The 26,015-nt window shown below is 35.4% G+C and overlaps 1 protein-coding gene across 4 annotated transcripts in view; it reads right to left on the bottom strand.

Annotated features, from left to right (window-relative positions):
- LOC131168607 (uncharacterized) overlaps positions 1-26,015 on the bottom strand; it is an 88,015-nt gene that overhangs the window by 13,282 nt on the left and 48,718 nt on the right. For all 4 annotated transcript variants that reach the window (XR_009140361.1, XM_058128190.1, XM_058128180.1 and 1 more), the window contains exons 10-11: positions 22,266-22,314; positions 20,718-21,325 (exon numbers count right to left, since the gene is read on the bottom strand). Coding sequence is in view for 3 of the 4 variants with exons in the window: in XM_058128190.1 (XP_057984173.1) it covers positions 20,718-21,325; positions 22,266-22,314 (657 nt within the window). In the remaining variant the exon portion in view is untranslated. The remainder of the gene's footprint in view (positions 1-20,717; positions 21,326-22,265; positions 22,315-26,015) is intronic.

Below are 26,015 nucleotides of genomic sequence, written 5' to 3' on the forward strand. Positions count from 1 at the left end.
CTAGAGAATTTCTAATCACCATAGGTGTACATCAAGGATCTACTTTGAGTCCTTATCTTTTTGCTTTAGTGATGAACAAAGAAGTAATTGTTTGCCAAAATTATAATGTGTTGAATCATCTATTAAGGCCCTCGGATTCCTCTCTCTCTCTCTTTGAACCAAAACAAGGCCAAAGGAACGACATACCAAAGTTCCTTGCTTCTCACTCTTTTCCCCAAACCAAGCAGCAAGAACCAGGCCAAAAGAATGACATAACAAAGTTCCTCGTTTCTCACGCTGCTCTGGCCCCCAACCAAGCAGCAAGCTCATTATGCATCCTATCTACTACTGCCCAATTAATTCCCAAAATAAAATTCATCAAACACTATAGATATTTCACCTAGGAGCAATGCTAACATGACCACCAATTCTTCTAATATTTTTCCGTTAATAATTAAGTTCTTGCAAGAAGCCTCCTAAAAAAAGGAAAAACATTTGAGAACAACTCCTAGTTTTCAATACAATTCCAATGAAAAAGAGACCTGAGTTGCTCGTCCTACCTTCCAGGATTTTTACTTTCTACGGCGAGACTTCATAAAAATCATCCATTATCCCCTCTACTGCTCCTTACAGTAACTAGCTCACTCCTCCTCACTGATGCATTATTTGGCCTACATTGCACATGGCCAAACCATCTAAGTTGCACCTCCCTTATCTTATCTTCTACGGGAGCTACAACTAGCTTACCATGAATATGTTCATTCCTTAATTTATCTTCTAGTGTTATACCACACATCCACCTTAGCATTCTCACCTTGGAAACTTTTACTTTTTTGATATGTTGCTACTTAGTTGCCAACATTCTGATCCATATAGCATAAAGCTGTCCTATAGAGCTTCCTTTTTAATTTTAAGGGTACAATCACACTACACACCTAAAGAACTTCTCCATTTTACCCAACCTACTCTATGTATTACATCTTCAATTTCTCCTTTAGCTTACATAATAGATCCAAGGTATTGAAATCTACTAGTGTTACTGATTTCTTGCCTCTTGCCCATCAAGTTTAATCGTTTCTCCAATATTCCTCCTACTATGACTAAAATCACATTTCATATATCCTATCTTATTTCTACTTATCCTAGAACCTTTAGATTCTAAAGCTTTTCTCCATAATTCTAACTTAGATTCTACTCCACCCATAATTCCATCAATCAAGACTATCATTTGCCAAAAAAACATAATCATGGAAACCTCATTTAGGATACTCTTACTACGTCCATCCTGGAGCAAAAAATGAGGGCTCAAAGCAAATTCTTGATGAACACTTGTTGTGATTGGAAATTTCTCAGCATATCCACCTACAGTCCTTACGTTAGCCATTACTCCATTGTACATATCTGTAATGACATCAATATGCCTACTGTATACACCCCCCCCCCCCCCTTAAGACCCACCATAGAACTTCCTTAGGTACTCTGTCATTCGTTTTCTACAAGACCATAAAAACCATATGCAAGTCCCTCTTATTTTCCCTAAACTTTTCCATTTGTCTTCTTAAAAGATATATAGCTTCTTTAGTAGATCTCTTGGGCATGAAACCAAATTTGATTTTTTGAGATCTTCATTTCTAACCTTAATCTATGTTCAACTACCCTTTCCCACAGTTTCATATTATGACTCATAAGTTTAATTCCACAATGGTTATTACAATTTTGAATATCTACTTCATTTCCTTTCCCAAGCAACATATATAATAACATAAATTGTTCCAATGATCATCCATGGATTCACATAATCTATTCACAAATAATAAATCCTTGTGCTTCTTAAGAATACACTGAGCTAAAAGATATATGAAAATGTGAATACACACACACACACATAGTTAATGCAGTCTAGTGCTAATCCTTTTCTCTCACAATTCTGTATTTGGAAAACTAACAACCCATTTAGTTGTGGAAAACATTTTCCATTTTAGTCTTTAGTTTTCCAGAAAATCATAAAAAATTTTAAATAATTTTTTTATTCAAGAAATGTATTTAAAAGGTAGAAAATAAAGAGTTTGTTTTATATCTGCAAAACAATTTTAAATTTTTTTATTTCTAGATTTCAAAATAATTACAAAAAAGGACAACTTTTTTCCAATTTTCCAAAAATTATACAAGGTAATATTTGGGATCATGGATTTTAGGGCTAGAATTTGGATTTGTGCGGATTTAGAAGAAATTCCATACAATGGACACAATTTAAAGTCCAAGATTTCAATTCCATGCTCCCATTTGCAAATTAAGAATTAGAAATCTAGAAAATAATTATTAAAAAAAATATATTTTCCAATTTTTCTGTATAAATTTAAAAATTTGGAAAACAAGGTGACTTTTTTGTAATTATTTGAAAAATCAGAGATGGAAAATAAAACTATTTCCACAAGTAAATTGTGTCAAAATATTGTTGTTCAATTATTTCATACAAATGCTGTAAAAATGAAAATTTGCCTTCTTTTTTAGTCAAAGTGGAAAAGGAAAGCTGTTTTGCACAACTAAACAGGCCCTAAGGTTCCCCAAAATAATGGACTGCAGTCAAGAATAAAATCAATATCAATGATTTGCTTTAGAGGAGAAAGCCAAATAAGGCATTATCTCCATATTTGTATGCATTTCTATAGTAGACAAGGGACTTGTTCATGGAGTACATTGAATAGTGTGTTTGGTGTTTTTGGAGCAAGCGGGGATTGTCCTTCCTTGGATGGTCTCTATTTTCATTTCAAGGCTTTGGGATGGGGAGCAAAGCTCTTTGGAGATGTACAGTCTTTGTAATTATTTGGTCATAGGGATGGAAAGGAATTCTAGAATCATTAGGGAATTGCTATTTCTTTGATATGTTTTCAAGAAAAAGAATAATATTGACAGTAAAAAGAGAGAATTACAAATCTCAAAGAATAAGACATCCTCAACGAGCTTACAATAAAGACCCCCTCCAATCTTTTTCAAAGTCGGCCAACCATACTCCAAAAAAAAACCCCCAAAGAATGCAAACAACTCTATAAAATAATAAATGGGAAGGTGTTAATTGTTTTTTTCTAGAGATCCTAGCATTCCTCTCAAGAAAAAAGCTAACACTGCACACTTCCATAAAACCATACCTTTCTTACTCCTCCAAAAACAACACAAGCTCACCATCAAAAAAAAGCTTCGGCAGTACGTGGTAATACCATCCCCTCATCAAAAACAACAAATGATTGTCTCAGCACTGCTTAGCAACCCTACAATGGAGAAATATATGGTCATTGGTTTCACCCGACTCTGAGCATGCTACGCATATATCTGCACTAGTAGCCTCGTAAGACCTCCTTACATACAACAAATCATTAGTATTAATCTTATTGATAGGCAAAGTCCACATTAAAGCCTTGGTCTTAAAGGGGCCTTAGCAGCCATCCAAATATTATTACTTAAGATATAAGATTTCAACAAATGATAGAAAAATGATTTCATAGTGAAAGAATCAGAAGCATCTCCAATCCAAATCTGAAATCATTCCTCATTTAGTGAACAAAAGAATCCAAAGCTCTCAACAAAATAGTATGCTCATCAATCTCCCTCTGATTGATATTTACGAAGGAATGAAAATCCCAAGAAGAATAGCCCCCTCCTAAAAAATAAAAGGAATTAATCCAGGCATTATGCACGGAAGACTGTCTAAAAAGACAATGAATCAACAACTCTAGCAAAACCTTACCCATCCAAAAATCCTCTAAAAACTGAATAAGATATATTACCAACTCTGAACTGGGTAAGAAGATAGAAAAAATGAGCAACTAGAGTAATAAACTTCCAAGGGCTCGAATAAGAAGCAACAACACTTCCTTTAGTATCTCAATAATTCTGATGCTCTTCCATATCAGTTGGGAGTAAGGTGGTTTTCTTGCATCTTTTGGGCACAGCACGCTTAGCTTTTTCTCTTTAACTGATATGCAGCAAGAGTGGATGGCTTTGCTTCACTCGCTTTATAATGTGGATACTTTTTTCCTTCTGTTTTTCTGTTTCCATACTGGGTTGGAGGATCCCTTGTCCTCCATACGTTGTACCTTTCTTCTTTCCCTCATTAAATTCTTTGTTTATAATTAAAAAAAGAAAATGGTCAGCACAACTAGATGCGAGTACATATTAAACTTCAAATTTACAGGGAAACAATGCCTTCATAAGTTCGTCAATTGGCTAAATGACCCTTTGCCACTCCACTCGATTAAGATTATTGCCTAAATTTTATTTGATTTTCTATGGCAACTTTAGCTAACCATTCTTGGACTTTGTTGACCTTATAGGTCATACTCGGTTTTGATTATAACAAATACTCCGGTATTTAATGTCTATCAAGTTTGTGTGCAGGTTCATATTAGCAAGATCGTATGATGGCACATGTTATCTTAAAGCAAAAGAAGACCCAGAAGATTCACTTGTCGTAATTTTATATTATGTTTTATTCGGGTCTGTAATAGTTAAATAGGAAAGGTCTGTAATAATTAATGCATAACATGCATATAGGATCTATAAGCTCAGTAACGCCGTAGACAGACCATAGGATAATCAAATGACTTTAAGGCTGACTTCCGACGCCAGGATTTTAGGCGTATTTGAAAAGGCCTTAGAAAAGACCCTAGGTCCTTGCACTTACACGTAAGATTATCTCCAATATCACATATACTATCAAGGGAATTAATTGAAGTAAAACACAACTTGAGGGATAAATCAGTGAGGCTTCGAGAGATCAAACTGTTGTGTTCAAAACACTTCGGGCGACCAAACCATTGACCAGTCAGAGTGTTGACTTGGTTTCGGGCGACCGAACCAAAAGGACCGTAGCATCCCCGGTCAACCGAATTCATAATCTGACTTTTCCACCAAGAAGGCAACCCAAACGTTCACGTTCAAAATTGCCTCAGGCTACCAAATACTTGAGTTCGGTAAACCGAACTCAAGACCAAACAACCGAACCTTGGACACAATGGAAATCGCCTTTGGTCATCAAACCGAACCATGATTCAAGCACCCGAACTTCAAAAATTAACTTTTTCTGTTGTTTCTGTTCAGGCGACCGAACCATGGGTCAGGCGCCCAAAACTCTCGGGTTATTTTAATTTTTACCGTGGTTATTTTAAGTTAAATAGGGTTAATTTTCTTAAATGGTTATAAAACAAATTTAATAATACCCTACTTATCCCCAACAGTTATAATTTTAACCTATTCTATATATAGGGGTTCAGTTGCTCAGATTAGGGCGTGATTAACGTTTTGATTAGTTGAAAATTTCTCTAAAATTTTTCAAAGTTTATTCTTCATACAAACCTTATACACTCATATACTACCATTCTTTTGAGAAATCAAAGCCTTGTGAGTGTTTATTCATTGTTCTAATGTGTCAGAAACCCTCACTTGTTTATTGCATATTTGATTTTCAGATTAAGGGTTTAGCTAGGTTTTTCCCCCGATTTTATTTGATAAATTTTTATGTGGGAAAAATCTTATAACTAAGTGAGTCTTTGCATTATTATTGCAAGACTCATTGGGCTTGTATTTTTGTGTGTGCAAAAACTTTTTTTACAAGCTTATATTTGAATATCTCTTTGTGCTTCGATATTGAGAAAATATTTTTTGAGATATTTAGAATACTCTTGGAAGAAATCTTTGAAACCCTAAACTTTGATTGAGATTTACATCTCCACATAGCTTCAAAGATTAGCTTGTTGATACACTCTTGTGCGTGATTAGATATAGTCATTACTGTGAGTGTTGATTGCACATGTATAGCACTGAGCTTATAGTTCTTATATTATTGATGTGCATTGATTGATACTGGTACAAATCCGCTTAGTTGAGAAGCATATATTTTGTACACATCTTGTATTGTAATTGATTGTAATCCAGGCGTGGGCCTAAAGAGGGAGACTTGCCTTGTGAAAAGTCCCGGACTGGCTTCAACCCGATTAGGAAAGTTAGGTGCACCATCCTGGTAAGGTGTAGTTGTAGGTTGAGATCAGCCCCATTAATTAACTTGATTGTAAACGGTGCCACTCCACCCATTAAGTGAGTCGTAGTGGAAACCCTCTTACTTGTGAGCTTGAGGCAGAGACGTAGGCAGTATTGGCCGAACCCTGATAACATATTGTGTGTGCACTTCACATTTCAGCACTTTATATTTACTGCACATGTATGTTATTCTCAGTTGTCTATGAATGTTGCGCATGATTTAATTTATGCACATTATATTTATCAGCGCATTTGGAATTGCATAGACAGACCCTAGGTTGTGTATATACTGCTGCTAGATAGTTTAACCTAGGAGACAAATTTTTAAATTTCCAATGTTAGAACAAATAGTTAAAGGTCTTTCATTCCTACTATGTTTTGATGTTATCAACCCATTAGCTGCTCTTAAGGTCACTAACGTTTCTCTAAGATATATTTCAGGTATACAAAATGGCATCTGAACCAACAAACGGTCAAAGCAACTCATGTCATGACCAGAAGCACAAGTCTCTCAAAGCATTCATGAACAATACAACAAATGTACAAAGTCATCTGAAAAATGAGTGTGTAAAATAAGAGAGATATCATCTTGTAAATATCTTGTACATAGAGTGAAACTCAATACTAAGAGCAAGAAAGGGGCATATCATACACACGCAACAAAATACAAGCAAAGTCATTTAAAAGTGTATAAAGAAACCCCCAAACGGACAAGAACCTTCTTAGAAACTTAAAAGGACAAAATTTAAGAAGGAAGATCTCGTCGACGAACACAGGGCTTCGTCGACGAGTTTAGCACAAACTTCGTCGACGAACACAGGGTTCTCTTCAACAAAAAGATACCGAGGGGCATCTGAATTCAGAGCCACAACTCCTCGACGAACACAGGGCGTCGTCCACGAATTACATGAAGGACTCGTCGACGAACACAGGTTCTCGTCGATGAAAATATACCGAGAGGTACCTGAATTCATAACCAGCAACTCGTCAACGAACACAGGGCTTCGTCGACAAAGTTACTGAAGAGCTCGTCGACGAAGCCCTGTGTTCGTCGACGAACGTCGGGCAGCAGCAAACATTAAATGCTGCGAACGGCTATTTTTGAATTTTGTCTTACATTCATAAATGCCCAACGGCTCTCCAGCGTTGCCCTCACCCATTTAATGTATAAATAGGAGTAAATAGCATTTACTTCCCACCCAAGAAAAATCATATTGTAAGAAGATCATTCATTGGTTTTGTCATCTCTAGGGTTTACTCACAAACTCACTTGCCCTCTTCTTGCTACTCTTAGTCTTGCATTTACTCTATTGACAGAGGATATTGAGTAAGGATTTTATTAATTTAACTACCTCAAGGGAGTATTCAAGCTTACATTTAATCTTCATCTACCTTTTGTAAACAAGGGCTCTTTGTGAGCTGTTTTTGGGTGTCTCTAAGTGAGCACCTTCTTGAAACTCTTTGTGAGCTGGTGTGTATTGGCTTCTCCGCCCGAAGGAGGATTTTAGTGGATTTTGGGAATCCTTGAGTTGGTCTCAAGGCGTGGACGTAGGCGAGGTGCCGAACCACGTAAATATCAATGTGTTAAGCTTTTCTTCTCTCTTATCTCATTTATATTATTATCATGATTTTCTACATTTCCTTTTACACGGCAATTTTATGCACTTGCTGTTGGTAAGATTTCTGTGTTTGTAGAAAGTGAGCACATCACGGAAGAAAGTCTATTCACCCCCCCTCTAGACATACTACCAGGCCAACAGGCCGAACCCTGATAACATATCGTGTGTGCACTTTACATTTCAGCACTTTATATTTACTGCACATGTATGTTATTCTCAGTTGTCTATGAACGTTGCGCATGATTTAATTTCTGCACATTATATTTATCTGCGCATTTGGAATTGCATAAACAAACCCTAGGTTGCGTATATACTGCTGCTAGATAGTTTAACGTAGGAGACAAATTTTTAAATTTCCAATTCAACCCCCCCTCTTGGGAATACACCAAAGTCAACAGACTTCCTCTAATTCTTACAACAATTCCACCTCAATCAAATTACTTTTCTTAATGATGAATATAAAAGCTGCCAGTACTCACCTTCAAATCGTTTTAGCTAATTTTCTCTCCAAGGTTACCTATCTGCACATGCAATCCTTATTATACCTTTTATTCTATTGCTCATCCATCTCAACCACCTACAACAAAAATCATGCCATATCCTCCCCCCACCATTATTAATTTGATACTCCATATGGTCCAACTTAAATTTAGTTACTTTGATCCCTTGATGTCCAAGAGTATCTTCAGAATTTCTATTCGGGCTTAATCCAAATCTAATTGCATCAACTACTTAGCATATAGGGAAGAAAATTGGCAAGGCAACCAGTAAGGCGAGTACAGTCAAGAACATGAACATCAATAGGACAAGGCCAAGCCAGCTCATATAAGCCCCCAACACCTTAGGATTTGTTTTGTATCGTTGTTGTTTTCTATTTTCTGTTTTCTGTTTTTGTTTCTCCACAGTGAAGAAAAATTGATTATAAAAACATATTTGTTTATGTTGTCAGTTTTCTGTTTCTGTTGCCGATTTTCAGCTATTTGCAAAGAAACTGAAAACCATAAAACCAAATTTTGTGGTTTTCAATTGTTTTAGCAACCTGTTGCCAAAATTTTAATATCCAAAAATAGTATTTTTGAATTATATTATTCATTTTATACACTTTTAAATTAAAGTCAAAATTAAATGATCATATGAATTTAAATATAACTAAAATAAAAATATACATGAATTTCAAAAAATAATAATAAAGCCAATTACAAAATACTTTTACTATTTTTCAATTACCATGTCCAATAAAATTTTTTTTGTAAAGTAAATTTTGAAAGTAGAACAATTAAGTAAAATAATTATAATAAATTTATTTTTATTATAGTAACTTTTTTTAATGGTTATTATTTGTAATTTTATTATTTTAATCATATTTTTATAATATTATTTTATCAAAGATGAAAATGAGCATTTTTTTAATTAAGTTTTTAATTTGTACTAGTTTTATAAATATTAACCAAATAGGTTACTAGTTTCTAGTTTTTAGTTTCTATTTCTAGTTTTTGGTTTTCGTTTCTGGTTTTTGTTTCTCCAATTTTAAACAGTGATACCAAACAGCCCTTTAGCAATATAGATCAACAATTTACTTCCAACGGTCACTGTATATATATACATAGAAACACATCAAAATAATAATAATTTTGATTTAATTTAGTTCAAATATAATATTGTATAAATACTTCAACTAAATAATAACATCTTAGGCATAGAATCAAATTTCTAAGGCTAGGCTGGGTTAAAAACGTTATGGCCTGAGCATGGTCTTAAATTCCCACGAAATGAAATTTCCGGTTTCCATCACCCTCGAAATCGAAATCGCAGTCAATTTCCTTCTTGCATAATTTCCATCAAAATCTCAACGAATCATCCTGAAATTTATCGAAATCTCGATATTTCAGCAAAACTTATCGAAATTTTAACTATACAATGAAATTTCCTTGGAATTCAACTAAGAGATTTAGGGGTGAAGTGAAATTTCTCCCTTAATTTATTTTATTTATTTTTATCGAAACAAAAAATATTATGACAAATGCTTTTGAAATTATATGAAAAAATAAACTTACAGCAGCAATTTATTTAACCATTTATGTCTAAATTATCATTATTTGTACAATAAATAATATTTAAATGATTTATGAATTTCATTTGTATCCGCTGAATATGTTTACTATACATTATCTTACAAATATGTTTGATACACATACTATATTACAACTTTTCAACCTCATACACAACATAGATGTGTTTAACTTGTAATATATTTGTCCTAAAACTTACATTATTATGTTTGTTAACCATTTCTAAAGTTTCACAAAGAATTACATGCTTTACTACTGATTTCCGTTATTTTTTCAAATTGAAATCAAAATTTCCGTACTTTTAGAGTTTCAAAATTTTAGTCGAAATCGAAATCTAAGACCTTGGGCCTGAGGCTATTTTAGATCCTGAACAGCACATCTTCTGCTTATTCATGGCTCTAAAGTGGCCCAGCCAGTCAATTTTCACCCATAATGAGGCAGGAACCTTAACAGGCCAACCGGAAACAAATCTAAACTTCTAGATGGTGTACAAAGGTGTTTCAGTTGCTCATGTTGGAATTGGATTGTAATAGCTCAACCTGACATCAGCTTCGGTTTAGTTTTAAAAGTAGAAATAATAGTTGGCAAACCCGACCCACATTTTTCTCCAAATCTATATTTCTATGGAATTTATATTATTTTGTATATGTGGAAGAAGATGATTTAAGGTTGTGATTAACACCAACAGAAATTGGCATGTGAAATCAAAGAACCTAAACCCGTCCATTCAGAAACAAAGAGGAGGAAGCTGACTATATTTTATCTTCAAAATAAGCAACCTTTCCTCCTCGATTCCCCCAAATGCAAGATTCCCTCCAACTTTCTCTCCTCTCATGACTTAGTTTTCCCCTCACTCATTCCCATAAACTCTCTCCTAAAGTTTCCTTGCCTTATATTCCTCAATTTTGTCAAATCTTAAGGCAATTTTTGTGTCAGTAGATTAATTTGTTCATAGGTATCTTTCAGTAAAACAAAAAACTCAACCAAATTACCTTAGTTTTACAAAAGTGAAGTCCTTGGGTGGCATTAATTTATCAGGCCAAATTGGACTTCATAAATGGAAAGGGCATTGCATCTTGGGTTGAGCCTTGGCTAGCTTTCATCCCCAACTCAACACTCTTAGTTTACACATTTATCATTTATCTAGGATAAAATTAATCAAGAAGAATTTTCCTTTTGTTTTCTTTTTTCTTTTAAAGAAAATATAATATATTTTTATCCTTAAAAAGTTCACCAACAACTTACATGAAACTTCAACACTATCCCTGCCAGATGCAGGGGCAGCATCAAGGAACTGCAGCCATGAGAGATAATAGGAGGAGGAAAGTAGAAGAAGGAACAGGCAAGAGAGGAGAGAGGAGATACAAGGGGGAAACTCATGGTCAATTTCAAATCAAATCCATCAACTCCTCCTACAACAAACATGGCTTTCACACACTATTTAGAAGAAAGTCTCTTCACGTGAAATTATACATATACCCCTAAAATAACATTACATTACAAACAATACCCCTAACATACACTGATATTACAAAAAACCTCCCAAAAACACATAATTCTATACTAATTAAACTAAAAAACACAATTAACTACTAACTAAACCCAACAATCCCTTGACCCGAGTAGTTAATTATTTTTCAACAATGATCTTCCCAAGAGCTTGCTGTTTGTCCTACATCAAATGTCCCATGGTTAGAAAAATTCAGCCTCAAATTTTGCAACGTTGGAGGTTCAGAAATAAGAAGCAAGCATGGGCTCTTTGAAAGCTGGCGCTTGAGTGATGCAAGAATCCACATTCCATTGGCAGCACCATAGAATTGATTTGAGAATTAGCATCAATGAACATATCAGGGATGACAAACTCAACAATGGTAACGTCCAAACAACTTTGTTAGCTTCAACATTTCGTTTCCTTGCTTGTAGTGTCTTCAAGTTGAGTAACTCTAGCAGATTCTTTGTCTTAGGTTGATTGGTAGAGCGGGCTTTAAAATGATCCTCTTACCATTATCGTGGAAGACATGTGTTCTCAACTCCTTGAGTCACACTCAAATCATCTATCAAGGAGAACCAAGGAGTACATGGCCAATATTCATAGGAATGACAACACACCAAACATTATCAAAATAGTCACCCATTTGGGAGGGAACTGAACATCTTTCACAAACATTTATAGTAGAGTTATCAACCCAAGTTATCTCATGAGGCACTGGGTGAGGTTTTGGATGAAGTTGCATTCGAGTGACCCTATTTATGGAAACCACATTCATTGGGCATCTTCTATCAACAATGGTTTCACAACCATTCCCTCCATACTTGAGAAAGTTGTGAAAAAACTTGGAATTATGGTCAAAGTACGATAAATGGGATTCCTTTTTCCAATAATTTGTCACCATATTATTGGATTTATACATGTTAGATTACCACTTTACCTAAAATCTTAATCTATCAGGTTGTGGGCCAACAATGTATACCAAGCTTTAACAACACATGCACACGCACGCACATATACTACAACTATATATCATCAAAAGCCCTTAATACAATTCACAAGCAAGCTTAACTCCAAATTTCTCAAGAACCACAAGAACCATCTTCAATTCACATGTAGTCTTGAGTGAATGCAGAAATTAAACAAATTCACAGAAAACTCACAAATGCAGCGATGCAAACTGATTATTTTTAATTGTTGCAATTGACAAATCTTCACTTCAAAATGCTGAATGGTACACAAATTCTTCACTTTCTAGTCTTTTGTATCAAAATATCACACTTGGTGGAAAAATATGACGCTGCAGATCAAAACATCGAGGAAGAAAACCCAAAATGTCGTGGTTGGAGGCAGTTTATCTTGAATTTGGAAAATGCAGAGAATTGAACTTCAGTCATATGTGCATCGCCAGTGCCTGCAGCGTGTGACTCGCCAGCAGCTAGTCTCCAGTGATGAAACTCCAGGCAAAGGTCGATCCAGGGTTGGTGAATGCAATGGTGGTGGTGGTGTGATAAGAAATCATATGAAGATAGGGATTCAAGAGGGGCCTACAGATGGAACTTTTTGGCCGGCACGTGGAGGCTCTCCAGTGATCGGATGGTGACAAAAGTTTGCGGAGAAGGGTTTCGGGGGTTTCTGTTTTCAATGGAATGGGTGGTGTTGCAGGATGATCACTGGAAACTGGTGTTCAAAGACTTGGGAAAATGACTAGAATTTTTGAAATTGTTCAGAACTGCCTTTCCTTTTCTTTTTTTTATCATTTTCTACTGAAATTTCAGAACAGAGAACCAGAAAGTAAAATCAGAGAGATATAAGAGGGAGAAGCATAGAATGAAGAAGAAGATAGAAGGGGAAAGAAGGGAGAGGAGGAAGAAAGAACAGAAAATCAGATTAGAAAAGAGAACAGATCAAGAAACAGGAAAGGAAAGAGAATTGGGGAATTCAGTCAGAGAGGCAGGAGAGGAGGAGAGGAGAAGAGGAGGAGAAGAGGACAAGAAGAGAAGGAGAGGAGGAGAATACAGAAGTACAGAGAGATAAAAACAGAGAAGCAGAATTATAAATCAGACGACAGCAGAGAGTTAGAGAAAGAAAAGAGAAGAACAGGAGGAAAAGAAAGAAGAAGAAAGGAGGAAGAATAAAAGAAGATGAGAAGAGAAGAAAATGTGGGGTTGAAGTGGAAGAACAGAGATCGATATTGGGTTCTGATACCAAATGAAGCAGGGGCAGCATCAAGGAACTGCAGCCATGGGTGGGATATAGGAGGAAAGGGGAAGAAGGAACAGGGAAGACAGGACAGAGGAGATACAAGGGGGAAACTCACATTCAATTTCAATTCAAATTCAACAAAAAATCCTACAACATACATGGCTTTCACACACTATTTATAAGAAAGTCTCTTCACATGAAATTACACATACACCCCTAAAACTATTACATTAGAAACAATACCCCTAACATGCACTGATATTACAAACAAGCCACCAAATACACAAAATTCTATACTAATTAAACTACAACACAATTAACTCTACTAACAAAACCCAACAATCCCTTGACCCGATTCTTCTTTTTATTTTCCAAAAATGATCTTCCCGAGGGCTTGCTTCTTGTCCTACATCACTCCCCCACACCCACGCACATGCAGCCCAAATGCAAGTGGAGAGATAAATAAATGATAAATAACCACCACACAGTAAACACGGGAAACAAGGCTACAACCCAAGACCTCCTAGCACCACAACTTTGATACGAACTTAGATTACTTCACCTAAAAGCTTAGCTGTTAGATCGCAGCCCAAAAACGTACATCAAGCTTTAATAGTTTCTGAAGATCATGGTTTCAAAATCTGGGCAGCTGAACAACCCCAGTGAAGTCACCGGGTCGGCTAGATTGGATCGACAAGTCAATCTGATGGTCGAATCAGTGATGTCATAATAATAATAATAATATTAATAAGAATAATAATAATTATTATTATTATTACAATCATATAAGATAATATTACAAATATGTGAACAAATTCATAATCACTTATTATCTAATTATAATAAAGAATAATTACTAGAAATAATTTAGATAAGATTTATAATTTTCTATTTTATAAAATATTCTTGAAATTTATTAAATAGTAATATCATATTAAGAGTCTGAAAATATTCAAAGGTAGAAAAAAAAAAGTGTTTAATTACATTAAAAAAAAATTCTACTCAAGCTGTGCCTAGGGGCAAATACATATGAAAGCATGGGTAGATGCAAGTGTATATATAAATTTCAAATAAATTAATTGTGTGTGTGTGCGTGTGTATATATATATGTATAATTTGTTATGAAATAGTTCACAAATTGATTGTTTATACACTGGCAATACACCTCTCCATGTACCATGAGGCCCTATTAATGAGAACTGGGTTAACTCCAATTCCCACTATATCCAGTTTAGTGACATCACCCAAAGCGGAAAAGTAATGGTTCCAGTTCGATCTAGGTTTTAAACTATGCTAGAGATTATTAACTATCATTTAGATATGCATTTACTATTTACCCTACATTTCCAATTCCATATGGTTTTCACTACATAATGTACTATTAGCATCAGCCATCGAGTGCTTATATCATTTCCTGAATATCAATCTGAAAATCTAAATGTTCAAGTCGATTTCATAATATGTATAATTTCGTACATAACTCCTACAATGTTGAAATTCTGTCAAAAACTTAATTGAAAACATGTCACTTTACTAATAGGGAACAATATTTTATCTTCCAAAATTACGAATCTCGCAATCTCAGCTGTCAATCATTTTGAGCATCATTTTCCTGTGAGCCAAATAGACTGGCAGAAACTTTATGTTTTAAAGATCCATTCAGTTTTTTTTTTTTTTTTATAGAAAGAAGTTTACTAAGTAGTGAGAAAAAATACCAATGTTAGAGAACAAGATATCAAACAACTAAAAATGAACAGTTACATATGAGCTGCTCTCAAGTAGGAAGGTGTATCCCAAGGTTTTATATAGTGTCCATTTTGTAGCATAATGGTCATTGCATAACAGAAAAAATGTTCTCTGATCCATTAAAGGCCACTATCTTGGTGCTGTTGAAATTCCCGGCCATAACCGTTATGCCTCCAGTCCATAATGGAGGCTACAGTTGTGTTATGGCCAGTTAGCATATGAAGGCTAGATTTACATCTTTTGGTAGATTTCTTCTGTCATTTTGTGCTCCAAACCCTCTTCTACTCCCACGACTTAGATCTACTTAATTTCTGCTAAAAAAACAGACTTTAGGTTGGAATTTGAGTCAAACATTGGTCAAGTTCCAGCAGCTTTATTTGATCAACATTCGCCAGCACAATGTACTGACCAAGTTATGACAATTGCAACAAAACAAAACAAAAAAAAAAAAAAGAATATAATGATGCCATCCAAATAATTGAAGTTGAGACGAAAGTCCTAAATGACTTCGATGAAGATGAAAACGTGAATGTTTAGTACTTTGATCTATCCTCTCTTTCCCATAAAGTTGAAGAAAATGAAAATTGGAGATGAATCAGTATTCTTTCAAAATCAGGAGATTTGTCATTAGAAGCTTTGTAATTTGGCTTTTGATCCTGATATTCATGCAAATGCAGATTCTGAAGAAGCTGTGAGGAAGTTAAATTTGGAGTTTGAACCACATCCTGATCCATGCAACACTTGGGTGGAAAATACAAAACTCAAAGTCCATGGTCATTGCATAACTTCAAGATTGATTCAATTATGGAGACAGTGCAACATGATGCCTGTGAAAATTCTTATGCCTTCCTCTCGAGATTTGCCATACCATTTGGGGTGTCCATGGTGGTTTGATAGGAGGGTTAAGCATTATGCCTATGAAAATTTTTATGCATTTTGTTGGTATTACTGTATTAATGTTGGATATTTCAAATTTAAAAAAATGTTTAATAAATATTATATAACAGTCGTCAGTTTTATTTTAATTAATTATACATTAAGTTTAATATATTGTGGTCCGTCCCTTCCCCGGACCCCGCATAAGCAGGAGCTTTGTGCACTGGGCTGCCTTTTTTTTTAGCGTTTTCAAATTATTTACTACTACTTTAATAGTTTTGTATTTATGATGCTAGAAGTTATACTTAATTTTACCAATATAAACTGTGATCCATTGTCATTTCAAGATATGATTTTTCTTCTTCGAAATAACTTTATCTTCTACTGTTTCTAGAGATTTATATTTCGTTAGGTAACTAAATGGCACTACATCTCCTATCACTCTAGTGTTTGTGAGTGCATACAAAACCAAGCCAGCTGAGCAATCCTGGAGGTTGTGCACGTAGTTACTATATGCACTGAGAAACGTTCTCCGTAAACGCGAAATCGACTTTAGGGGCAGTGGTCCTTCCACGCCTTAGCTTTTGATAAGTATTTATTTTTATTTAGTACTAATTTTATTAGTAAATATTTTTCCTTCTATTATACTTCCAACAATCTTAAATCCAAGTGCTATTATCTATTTTCGAAGGGAAAAAAATAAACCGCATATATTAAAATTTTTCAAAAAAAAAATTTATCTATTTTTCCCCAATTATAAGATTACGTGATTCTTGTAAGACACGTAAATTTATTATCTTTAATTGTGAGGGTTAAAGAATTTTGATATTCTATTCATATTTGAAATAGACTGTGGTGCATAAATATGTAATTAAATTAATATGCTCGATAATTACTATTAATATTTTTTTGCAAAGCAAGATTGGTTTCAATAAGGCACAGTCTTTGTATGGGAACAATAGTGTAGTGATGGAGTCACCTAATTGGAACATGTAATAAATGGCATAGGAAAATAAATTGGAACATGATAATCAATATAATCAATACACATAGATGCGTAATTTTGTGATGCTTTATCCAAGTGGATAATAGACACATAACCATAATATTGGAATTGATTAGTGTATCTATGGACTAGCCTAAACTATTTGAATAGTCAAATTGGGACAATATTAGTGTGATCACAACAAAAATGTGGGGGTACCTAGTATCAATATGATCAAAATATGAGAATTAAGAAACAACTGTTGATTAATAAATTCCCTAACTAAAGGATTAGCTAAAAAGCTAATAGAAAATAAACATCGAGGATGATGCGTCTTAAGCCCTTAACATAAACTACTAATGATAGCAACCCAACCTTTGAGTTGGAGATCCCATGAATTAGGTTCAACGGGTAAAAACAACTCATTGAGTAGTTTGGTAAGCACTATTATTTGTTTTGATCATCCCTATGGTGTTCAAATGGTGCAACTATAACAATTGTGAGGCTGAGTTTATCTCTTAATAAATCCATATCCTCTGTTAGGTGGTGTGTTTAGTTACAGTTATACACTCATGGATTTACCTATGTGAGTGTGAAAGTGGGGCTGCTTCCTATGAAATTCTATTGGGCTAAAACTTTCTAGAGTACTCATGAATATCCAACTATGGTGCATGGCCTATTCGTACCAACTCGCAAGAGTTGTGTCTAGAGATGCTATGTGAGTGATATGTTTATAGTGTTACATTAAAAGAATTTGGTTCAAGAATTTAATATTCACCAAGTTCTTGTAACTCATGACATATTTTCTCTAAGTGTAATTCAAACCGAAAGGTATTGTCACCCAATGCATTACATCTCATGATTACCCAACACTAACATTTTATCTTTCTTCGATTTTTTTCTAATTTGAACCATGTAGGGGATTGTTGGTATTACCGTATTAATGTTGGATGTTTCAAATCAAAAAATATTAGTTTAATAAATATTATATAACGGTCATCGATTTTATTTTAATTAATTATACATTAAGTTTAATATATTAGTTTTAACATTTTTAAAATATTAACTACTACTTTAATGGTTTCGTATTTATGATGTTAGAAGTTATACTTAATTTTACCTATATAAACTGTGATCCAGCTTCATTTTCAAGATATGGTTTTTCTTCTTTAAAATAACTTTATCTTCTACTCTTTCTTGAGATTTATAATTTGTTGGGTAACTAAATAACACTACATCTATCGCTCTGGTGTTTGAGTACACACAAAATCGAGCCAGCTAAGTAATATGGAGGTTGTGCACTATATGCACCAAGAAATGTTCTTTGTACACGCAAAATCGGCTTTAAGGATAGTGGTCCCTCCACACCTCAGCTTCTAATACGTATTTGTGTTTTTATTTAATATTAATTTTATTAGTAAATATTTTTCCTTCTATTACATTTCCAACACCTTCTTCATCAACAAGAGGCATAAGTTGATGCCATCTTGAGCTCTTTCCACTTCCCAAATTGAAGCACAGTGGTTCTTTTCTTATGAAGGAAGATGATTCTTTTCACAGTGATGGACTCCTTGGCGCTTTCCCCAACTTGACAAAATTGAGTTCTTTTCGGAAGGAGGGAATTGATGTAGGATTGTAATTAGATTATAGGATGGATCACTTTGATCAAATTTGAAACCCAATTTCAAAGAATAGGATCAAGGTATTGTTTGGGTCCTAAACCTGAATGTGTTTAGTTAATAATAGTTTTATGAGTGTTTAATTAAATTTGAGTATGCTCATTCATACATGCGTATTTGGGGTTTGGTTTGTAATATATGTCTCTTTAAGTGTTTATTAGTAAATTCTTGTATCTTCAAGGGTTTATTTGTAATTTTCTTGTAATTTAGGCTTTCTTATAAATTGGGGGCAAAGACCATAGTGAGTTTTATGAATTTGATGTGGAAATTAACGTGAGTATTCCCCCACCTTGAATCTTCTTCTTCCTCCTTTCTTCTTCCTTCTTCTTTTTCATTCCCTCTATTGTCTCTACTTCTTTTCCAATTCCTTTCTTGGCAGTACTTATCCATCACTGTTCTGCATCACAGCTCCTCCAAATCGCTACTCAAAAGATCTACTTAAATTAGGAAACACAAAATGGAAAGACTCGCCCAGATACTATATTTAATATCAAAAAACCAATAACATATGGACTATCTTTCAAAGGAATATGGAGAGATAGTTGAGCAAGGAATGAGAATAGGGTTAAAAGGTTTTAGGTTACAAGAGTAAAAAAATGCAAGAATGTAGAGGCACTTGAAGAAGAACAAGAAGAAGACGGTGATCATGATGAGATGATGCCTGAATCTGATCCACATGTAGGATGGCCTTCAAAGCCTTAGAATAAGGTCTGTTTTGCAAAGGAAGGTGGTGAGATGATCTTGCAAGCAAAGAGAACAAGGTGAAAGGTAAAGGAAGAAGAAGAAGGATTACCAAGGTAGACCCTAACATGTGCAAGAAGATAACTTCTATTCACTCAAGATCTCCTATCCAAGAAGAATAACTCCAGCAGGAAAATTGAACTGAAAGTACTCTAACAGTGAACTCCAGTAACCAAGAATTGAAGCAAGACATCCAACAGGGAAAGGAAACGCTTCCTGGATCTGAATGTCAGATTTCAAAAATAGGATTTACCAGGGTTGAAAATAGATTTAGGATTGTTGAAACTTTAAAGGTTGGATGAGACAGAAGTTGAGTTAGAGCTTCCATCGCAAAATCTGGAAGTAGCAGCTACGAGCACAAGGAAGTTGCAGCGTTGCAGGTGTGCTGAAAATTAAGCTATGCCAGTACTAAGAATGTTACTTAGGATTTCATTTGTGGGGTTTGAGGTTCTAAGGTCGTGAGCAATCTACGAGATTCCCCACGATTTGCTAATCCAACTAGAACTCAACTTGCTTCGATAACAAGGAACTTCTACAACCAACCCATGACTTAATCTGAAGCACAAAATTGAACAACTAAACTCACCAATAACCTTGTAATTGGTGTTCGAAAGACAGCATAATGGGAAGGATGTAGAAATAATGGTGAAGATTATGCTAAAGTTTCAGACAGCAACACTGCCAAAGGACCACAGTTTTGGAGATCGATGTTCAACATTTAAGCAATGCGGGAGTCAATGCTCAGCTTTAAATATTACAACAGAAGTCAGAATAATGCATCAGCTTTTGGGAGCATAGGAAATGCAACATTTGAGGAACTCTAGGAAAATGGTACCCTTGTTTATGATTACCATTTCAATGTGAAAGCTACCTTTGCATTGCAGAGCTGTGGGAAAACGAAGGGGAAAAAATAAATTATAAATTTTTTTGGGTGCGCATGTGGGGGGTGTGTTTGAAGGGGGTGGAAAAGTTTTCTGAAATTGCATGATTACTAAGAAGCACTAGAATACGAGGCAGATGCAGGACTTGCAGCAGTCACAAGATTTATCCAATGGTTGGTAATTTTGTAATAATCGGATTATGGTCGATACGATTCCTACAGATCATCGCTGAAGAAATTTTCAAGGTATCAGTTGATCAATTAATGTATATATATTTACATTATATATATATATATATATATATATATATTCATAAGCATAAATGACGACAAATATTAAACCATCAAATGAAAACCAATGCTGTGAAGTACAAATAGTAATGAAATGCACAAAAATATTTTAAAATGTACAACATTACCTGCAAACCCTATACATTTGGAAAAGTTTTTTCAGGGCTCTAGATAATGCTTCCCGAGTTTCGTTAGACATGGCTGTCCTCCGTGATGGTGTCTCATTTCCTGATCTCATTGCACCTTTATCAGAAACTGTTGATGTTCCAGGCTTAGTAGGCATGCCAGGCTTATTCTTAGCACCAGGCCCACTTCTTTCACCTCCATGAATAACAACAGTCACCTTTTTTTCCAAAGCTTCCCAATATTGATTTTGCTCATTAACAACATTTGGATAAAGTTTTATAAATGAAACATCTGTAGGCTCTCTAAACTTCCAATCCTTAAAAGAAGGTCTTTCAACAGCTAACGTCGTCAGGATGCCTTTCAGAGCTTTGTTACGTTTTAGGACGTCTAGTTGTGGGTACTTGATAGTAGGATTCTTGCTAAATAAAAGAAGAATGTAATCTCTAGCTAATGCTTCCACCCCCTCACGGCCATCAGACAGCAATGAACTTTTAGGAACCCACAGCCCTTGTACCAACCGAGCATGCCGCCCAAGAACTCGTAAAACATCTTCAATGGATTCATCAGGAGCAAGATGCTTCAGAGCATTGAATCGATGCACAGGAGGACCCTATTAATGATATTTCTGAGATTAGACCAACCTTAAAATCAAAAGTAAATGTAAAAGCAAAACCGTATGATTAAGAAAGTACAGTTCTATCATCAGTGATTCCAGCATAATAATGCAACCCTGAGATGGTGATGTACATGTGCACGTGTACATATCTTGACATAATATATAGGAGATTAAAAGCACAGAAAAAGATTAAAGCAGATTTGCTCAATTGGCACCCAGATGAAGTACAGGTTTAGGACGGTCTAGGTTTCAAGTTTTAACTATGGAGAATTCATCATCCTTATCAACCAAAAACAAAAGCAGGAAAGATAATAAGAAAGCAAGTAGAAAGCCAGCTGGCAGAGAACCAACGTTTATTAAAGAACACATTGAGATACATAAACAAAAAGAATCCTGTATTTATGGAAAAGCAAATATATTCACAGCATAGTTTATACCACCAAGAATTCCTTCCTTGACAAGGCAACCATCTAAAACTTAGCGAAGGACTTAAATAGCAGTGCAGGTCATTCTGTTTGAGAGTAGATTTGCAGCCCTGAATAATGACCCTCGCGTCCTGTTACAATATGCAACTTTACAAGCCAAGAATCTATACTGAGGTCAATTTCATCAATGCCATAGAAGAAGATTAGCCCTTGAATTTGAACAAGAAACCTTTATATTCTTTTTCAATCTAACATACATTAGCAAAAGAAAAATGTAGAGCAACAGACTTAACTATGCTCAGCTAACCAGCAGGTATCGAAATATAGTCCTAATGTCAGCAACTTATCTAACAAGGATGCAAATGAAGGATATGGTCTTCATGCAGAAATGTCAAAATAAAACTGTGTAGGATCAGCCTTTCACACGCATCCAAAGAAACATGCAGAAACAACCATCAAACCATCATTACAAAATATAAAATTTTATTCTTGAACATATGACCGCATACCTCACAAAGCCACTTCTTGAAACGTTCTTCTAGCGGCAGGGAAAGCAACCTGTATTAGGTACCATAAACATTAAAGTGAGGATCAAGGTCAGAAAAAAGCAAGACAAATAAATGTTCACACACATAAAACATAACATCCTATTAATGAATAAGTACTTGAACGTATGTTTCTAATAAATGAGGCAGTGCACAATCAAAGCTAATTGATACAACTTCTTATCACTAGCCCAACTAAACAGAACAAATGCCGACAGCTGCAGTAGCACACGCACCATGGTTTTAACAGTAATTCTCCACATAACAGTAACAATTGCAGTGTGATGGTCACAGCTGTCATGGGAACAAGTAATTGGAAACAGATATCGCGTCCATGAATTCATTTTTTGCATTAGAAACCTTCTTAAAAACATATGAATTCACATGTTTTGATCCCGAAATCCTATATACTAGTTTTTTAAATGATTTTTATTAAATTTTAATCAATTTAAATATAACATATACTACAAATATTGGATGCATCTTGGTTGCATTAGTTGCTTTGGTGAGAAAAGTACGCATTCGCTACTTACTTCTTTATTGATTATAAGTGAAATTCAAACTAAGAAAGATTAAATATAAAGAAATATAAAACATAGAATGCCATCTTTAGTACTGTTTCAATCTTCAAGGAATTTTTTTTATCCAAAAAATAAAATATAGAATGCTCATATGTTTAGACCGTTAATATGTTTGAACAAGAACCAAAAGCATACGATAGAACGTATCTTAATCTCCAAACTAGGTGTAAGAAAAACAGGGAAGAAAAAGTGAAAAAAAGTTAGAATGCAAACATATGTGATTTAATGAGAGAAAAAAGTGGGTTTTATTTGTATGGTAGTTATTTTTTACAAAAAAATGCATACTAAATGTCAAGGAAAATAAACCCAAAAATTATTTTTTTTTTTTTTTCAAAAATTCACTACCTAAATAAACCAACTTTAAATCGAGTTTTTAAGCTTCAATAAAGGGAAAATTTGGGAAATTTTTTTTTTTTTCAATTAAAATCTTTTTTAGTCATTCACAGCCAGTTTGAGAGTGTAACGGCCTATTACGGATATGAATAGGAAGCTAATGACAAATGGTCCACTTGGATTCAGAAAACCTAAAAACAAATAGTATACACATGTATCACCTTAAGCGCAGAAGTTTGGTTCTACATAAAAAGAAAGACTTCAAATAACAAAGGTATCAAAAGGACAATAACCCTTGGTATCCATAGAATTCCCATTTCATGCCTCTTGAACTGAATGAATTCAATTGAAATTCCCATTCCCAATCAATATTTCTGCTGAATCTCAGATGGGTCATGAAATGGACAAGACACCCTTAATCATTTCTGCAATATAAAATGAAATTCCACATAATTTAGATCAAAGTCAAAAGGGCCATGGTGATGCACACAATTTCAATATCCCAATGGCAAGATCAATTCTTCAGTTTGAGTACAGTTGTTGAGAACCTTGCTCGTAACTAATCAATTTGCTAAGCTTATTTACCATCAAGTATAATCAAAAGCAATTGACTCGAGGTGAATTGGAAAAGAAATGGGAATCACATAACATATCCCTGAAGTTTCATATTTAGGACTGTCCAAGTCCCTGCATCAGGCGTGTCATATTGAGCATGAAAATCAGAGGGTTTAAAAATTGCAACACCCAGTGCACGAGATTCCCACATCATATTGGAGGTCTAGGACATCATATTGGAGGTCTAGGAAGGTCATGATGCATACACCCTTACCTCGCATTTGAACGGGCTGTTTTTTTTTTTTTCATAAGTAAAGGAAAATTTATTGAAAATGCATCAAAGGGATGCCAGCCTGTGGTGCAGCAAGTCTAGCACCCTGAAGGGTGTCACAAAAATCAAAGATTACATTACAGCCATTAACAACAGTCTTACTACACCAGCTATTGACTGCAGTAAACCAGCACTCTTTATTGATCTGGACTGCTGAGGTTGAATTTTTAAACACTCCAATTACTATCTTTCCAAACACACCAGAAAATTGTAAGGGGGATGAAGGAAAAATCCTTTCTCTTCTCTTTTGTTGCCTGAATACCTTTCTAGGCCCAGAGTTCCCCTCCCACAGAGTTAGCGACAACCCACCACTGTCCAATCAGAGTCAACGCCATATTCCAAAGATTCTTGGTCCAACTGCAATGGAGGAGGATGTGCTCTAGTAATTCAGCATAGGCCATGCAAAGGGAATATCTGTTGGCGACTAACACACCCCTTCTTTGCAAATTATCCAAAGTCAAGATCTTAACATGAGTTGCCTCCCGGGGAAGAAAGGTGGAAAGAGCTTCCTGTAGAAGGATCTAACAGTGAAAACCCCCTTCTCATTCAAGGCTGAAACTGGAAGATCAGTACTATTATGGTGCTGAAAGCTGTAGAGAAAGCTGTAGGAGTCTATGAGCTGATTGAGTTCCCTATCTTCCACATTTCTGATAAGGGGGGAAAGAGCCCCTGATCTAAGGTTTGGAGGTGCTGACTGATGCAGGAATCTTTGTCACTGGCAAGTTGTAAATGGCTGGAAATAAGATACTAAAAGCTTCTGATCGCACCAGCCGCCAAGCATCATGCCAAGAATAAATCTTGTCCCCATTCCCCACCTGAAATCTAATACAAGAAATGAGATCATTCCAGCCTTTCCTGATGAAATTCCACACCCCTACACCATGTGGTCCTCTACCAGCCTGGGAGATCCAATCATTATGTTCAAGCCCATATTTCACTACAATGATTCCATGCCAAAGGTGATCTTTCTCGATCATGAATCTCCACATCCATTTCCCTAAAAGGGCTTTATTGAAAATGTGGAGGGACTACAAACCCAAGCCTCCTATATGAATGGGTTGCCTCACCATGCCTCATTTGACAAGGTAAAATATGAATTCCGCCCCAAAGCTCCCCCAAAGAAACCTCCTTTGAATTCCTTCGAGTCGCTTGGCAACTAAAGCTGGAAGGGGAAGGAGAGACAAAAAGTAAATGGGGAGATTTGTCAAGGCACTTTTAATGAGAGTGAGTCTGCCACCTTTTGATTAAAAATTCTTCTTCCATCCAGCCAGCCTTTTGTCAAATTTTTCAATGATGGGGTCCCACACTCCTTTATCTTTGGATTTGGCACCGAGAGGTAGCCCAAGGTAGTTAATGGGGAAAGTTATCATCTTGCACCCCAGAAGGCCAGCAAGGGAAGGCCTGTCTACAGTTTCTCCAACCGGAATGATTTCACTTTTTCTACGGTTAACTTTTAAACCCAAAACTGCCTTAGACCCTGCCAAGATACATCTCAGATTCAAGATGTGGGGAGGGTCATCCTCATAAAAAATGACAAGTGTCATCTGCGAATAAGAGATGTGTGACCTCCAAGGACCTTTCATGCCTGCCAACTCTAAGACCTTTAATTACCCCCCTTTGGCAGCTTTTTTCAACATGGGGGTCAGCACCTCCATCACCACAATGAACAAAAGGGCGGACAAAGGGTCCCCTTGTCTCAGTCCTCTAGAGGAGCTAAAGAAATCAGTAGGGCGCCCATTGATTAACACTAAGAAACTTGGTGTGTTGATGCAAGAAATCAGTAGGGCGCCCATTACTGTGATGGTCATAGATACTATAATGGCATATTCCAACCAAAATTATGAGGCTGACAATATCCCCAACAGTACCATACACACCACCACTGAATGCGAACAACACCACTGCTGATGTGGA

This window comes from Malania oleifera, chromosome 1, assembly GCF_029873635.1.
Source record: "Malania oleifera isolate guangnan ecotype guangnan chromosome 1, ASM2987363v1, whole genome shotgun sequence".
Lineage (NCBI taxonomy): Eukaryota > Viridiplantae > Streptophyta > Magnoliopsida > Santalales > Ximeniaceae > Malania > Malania oleifera.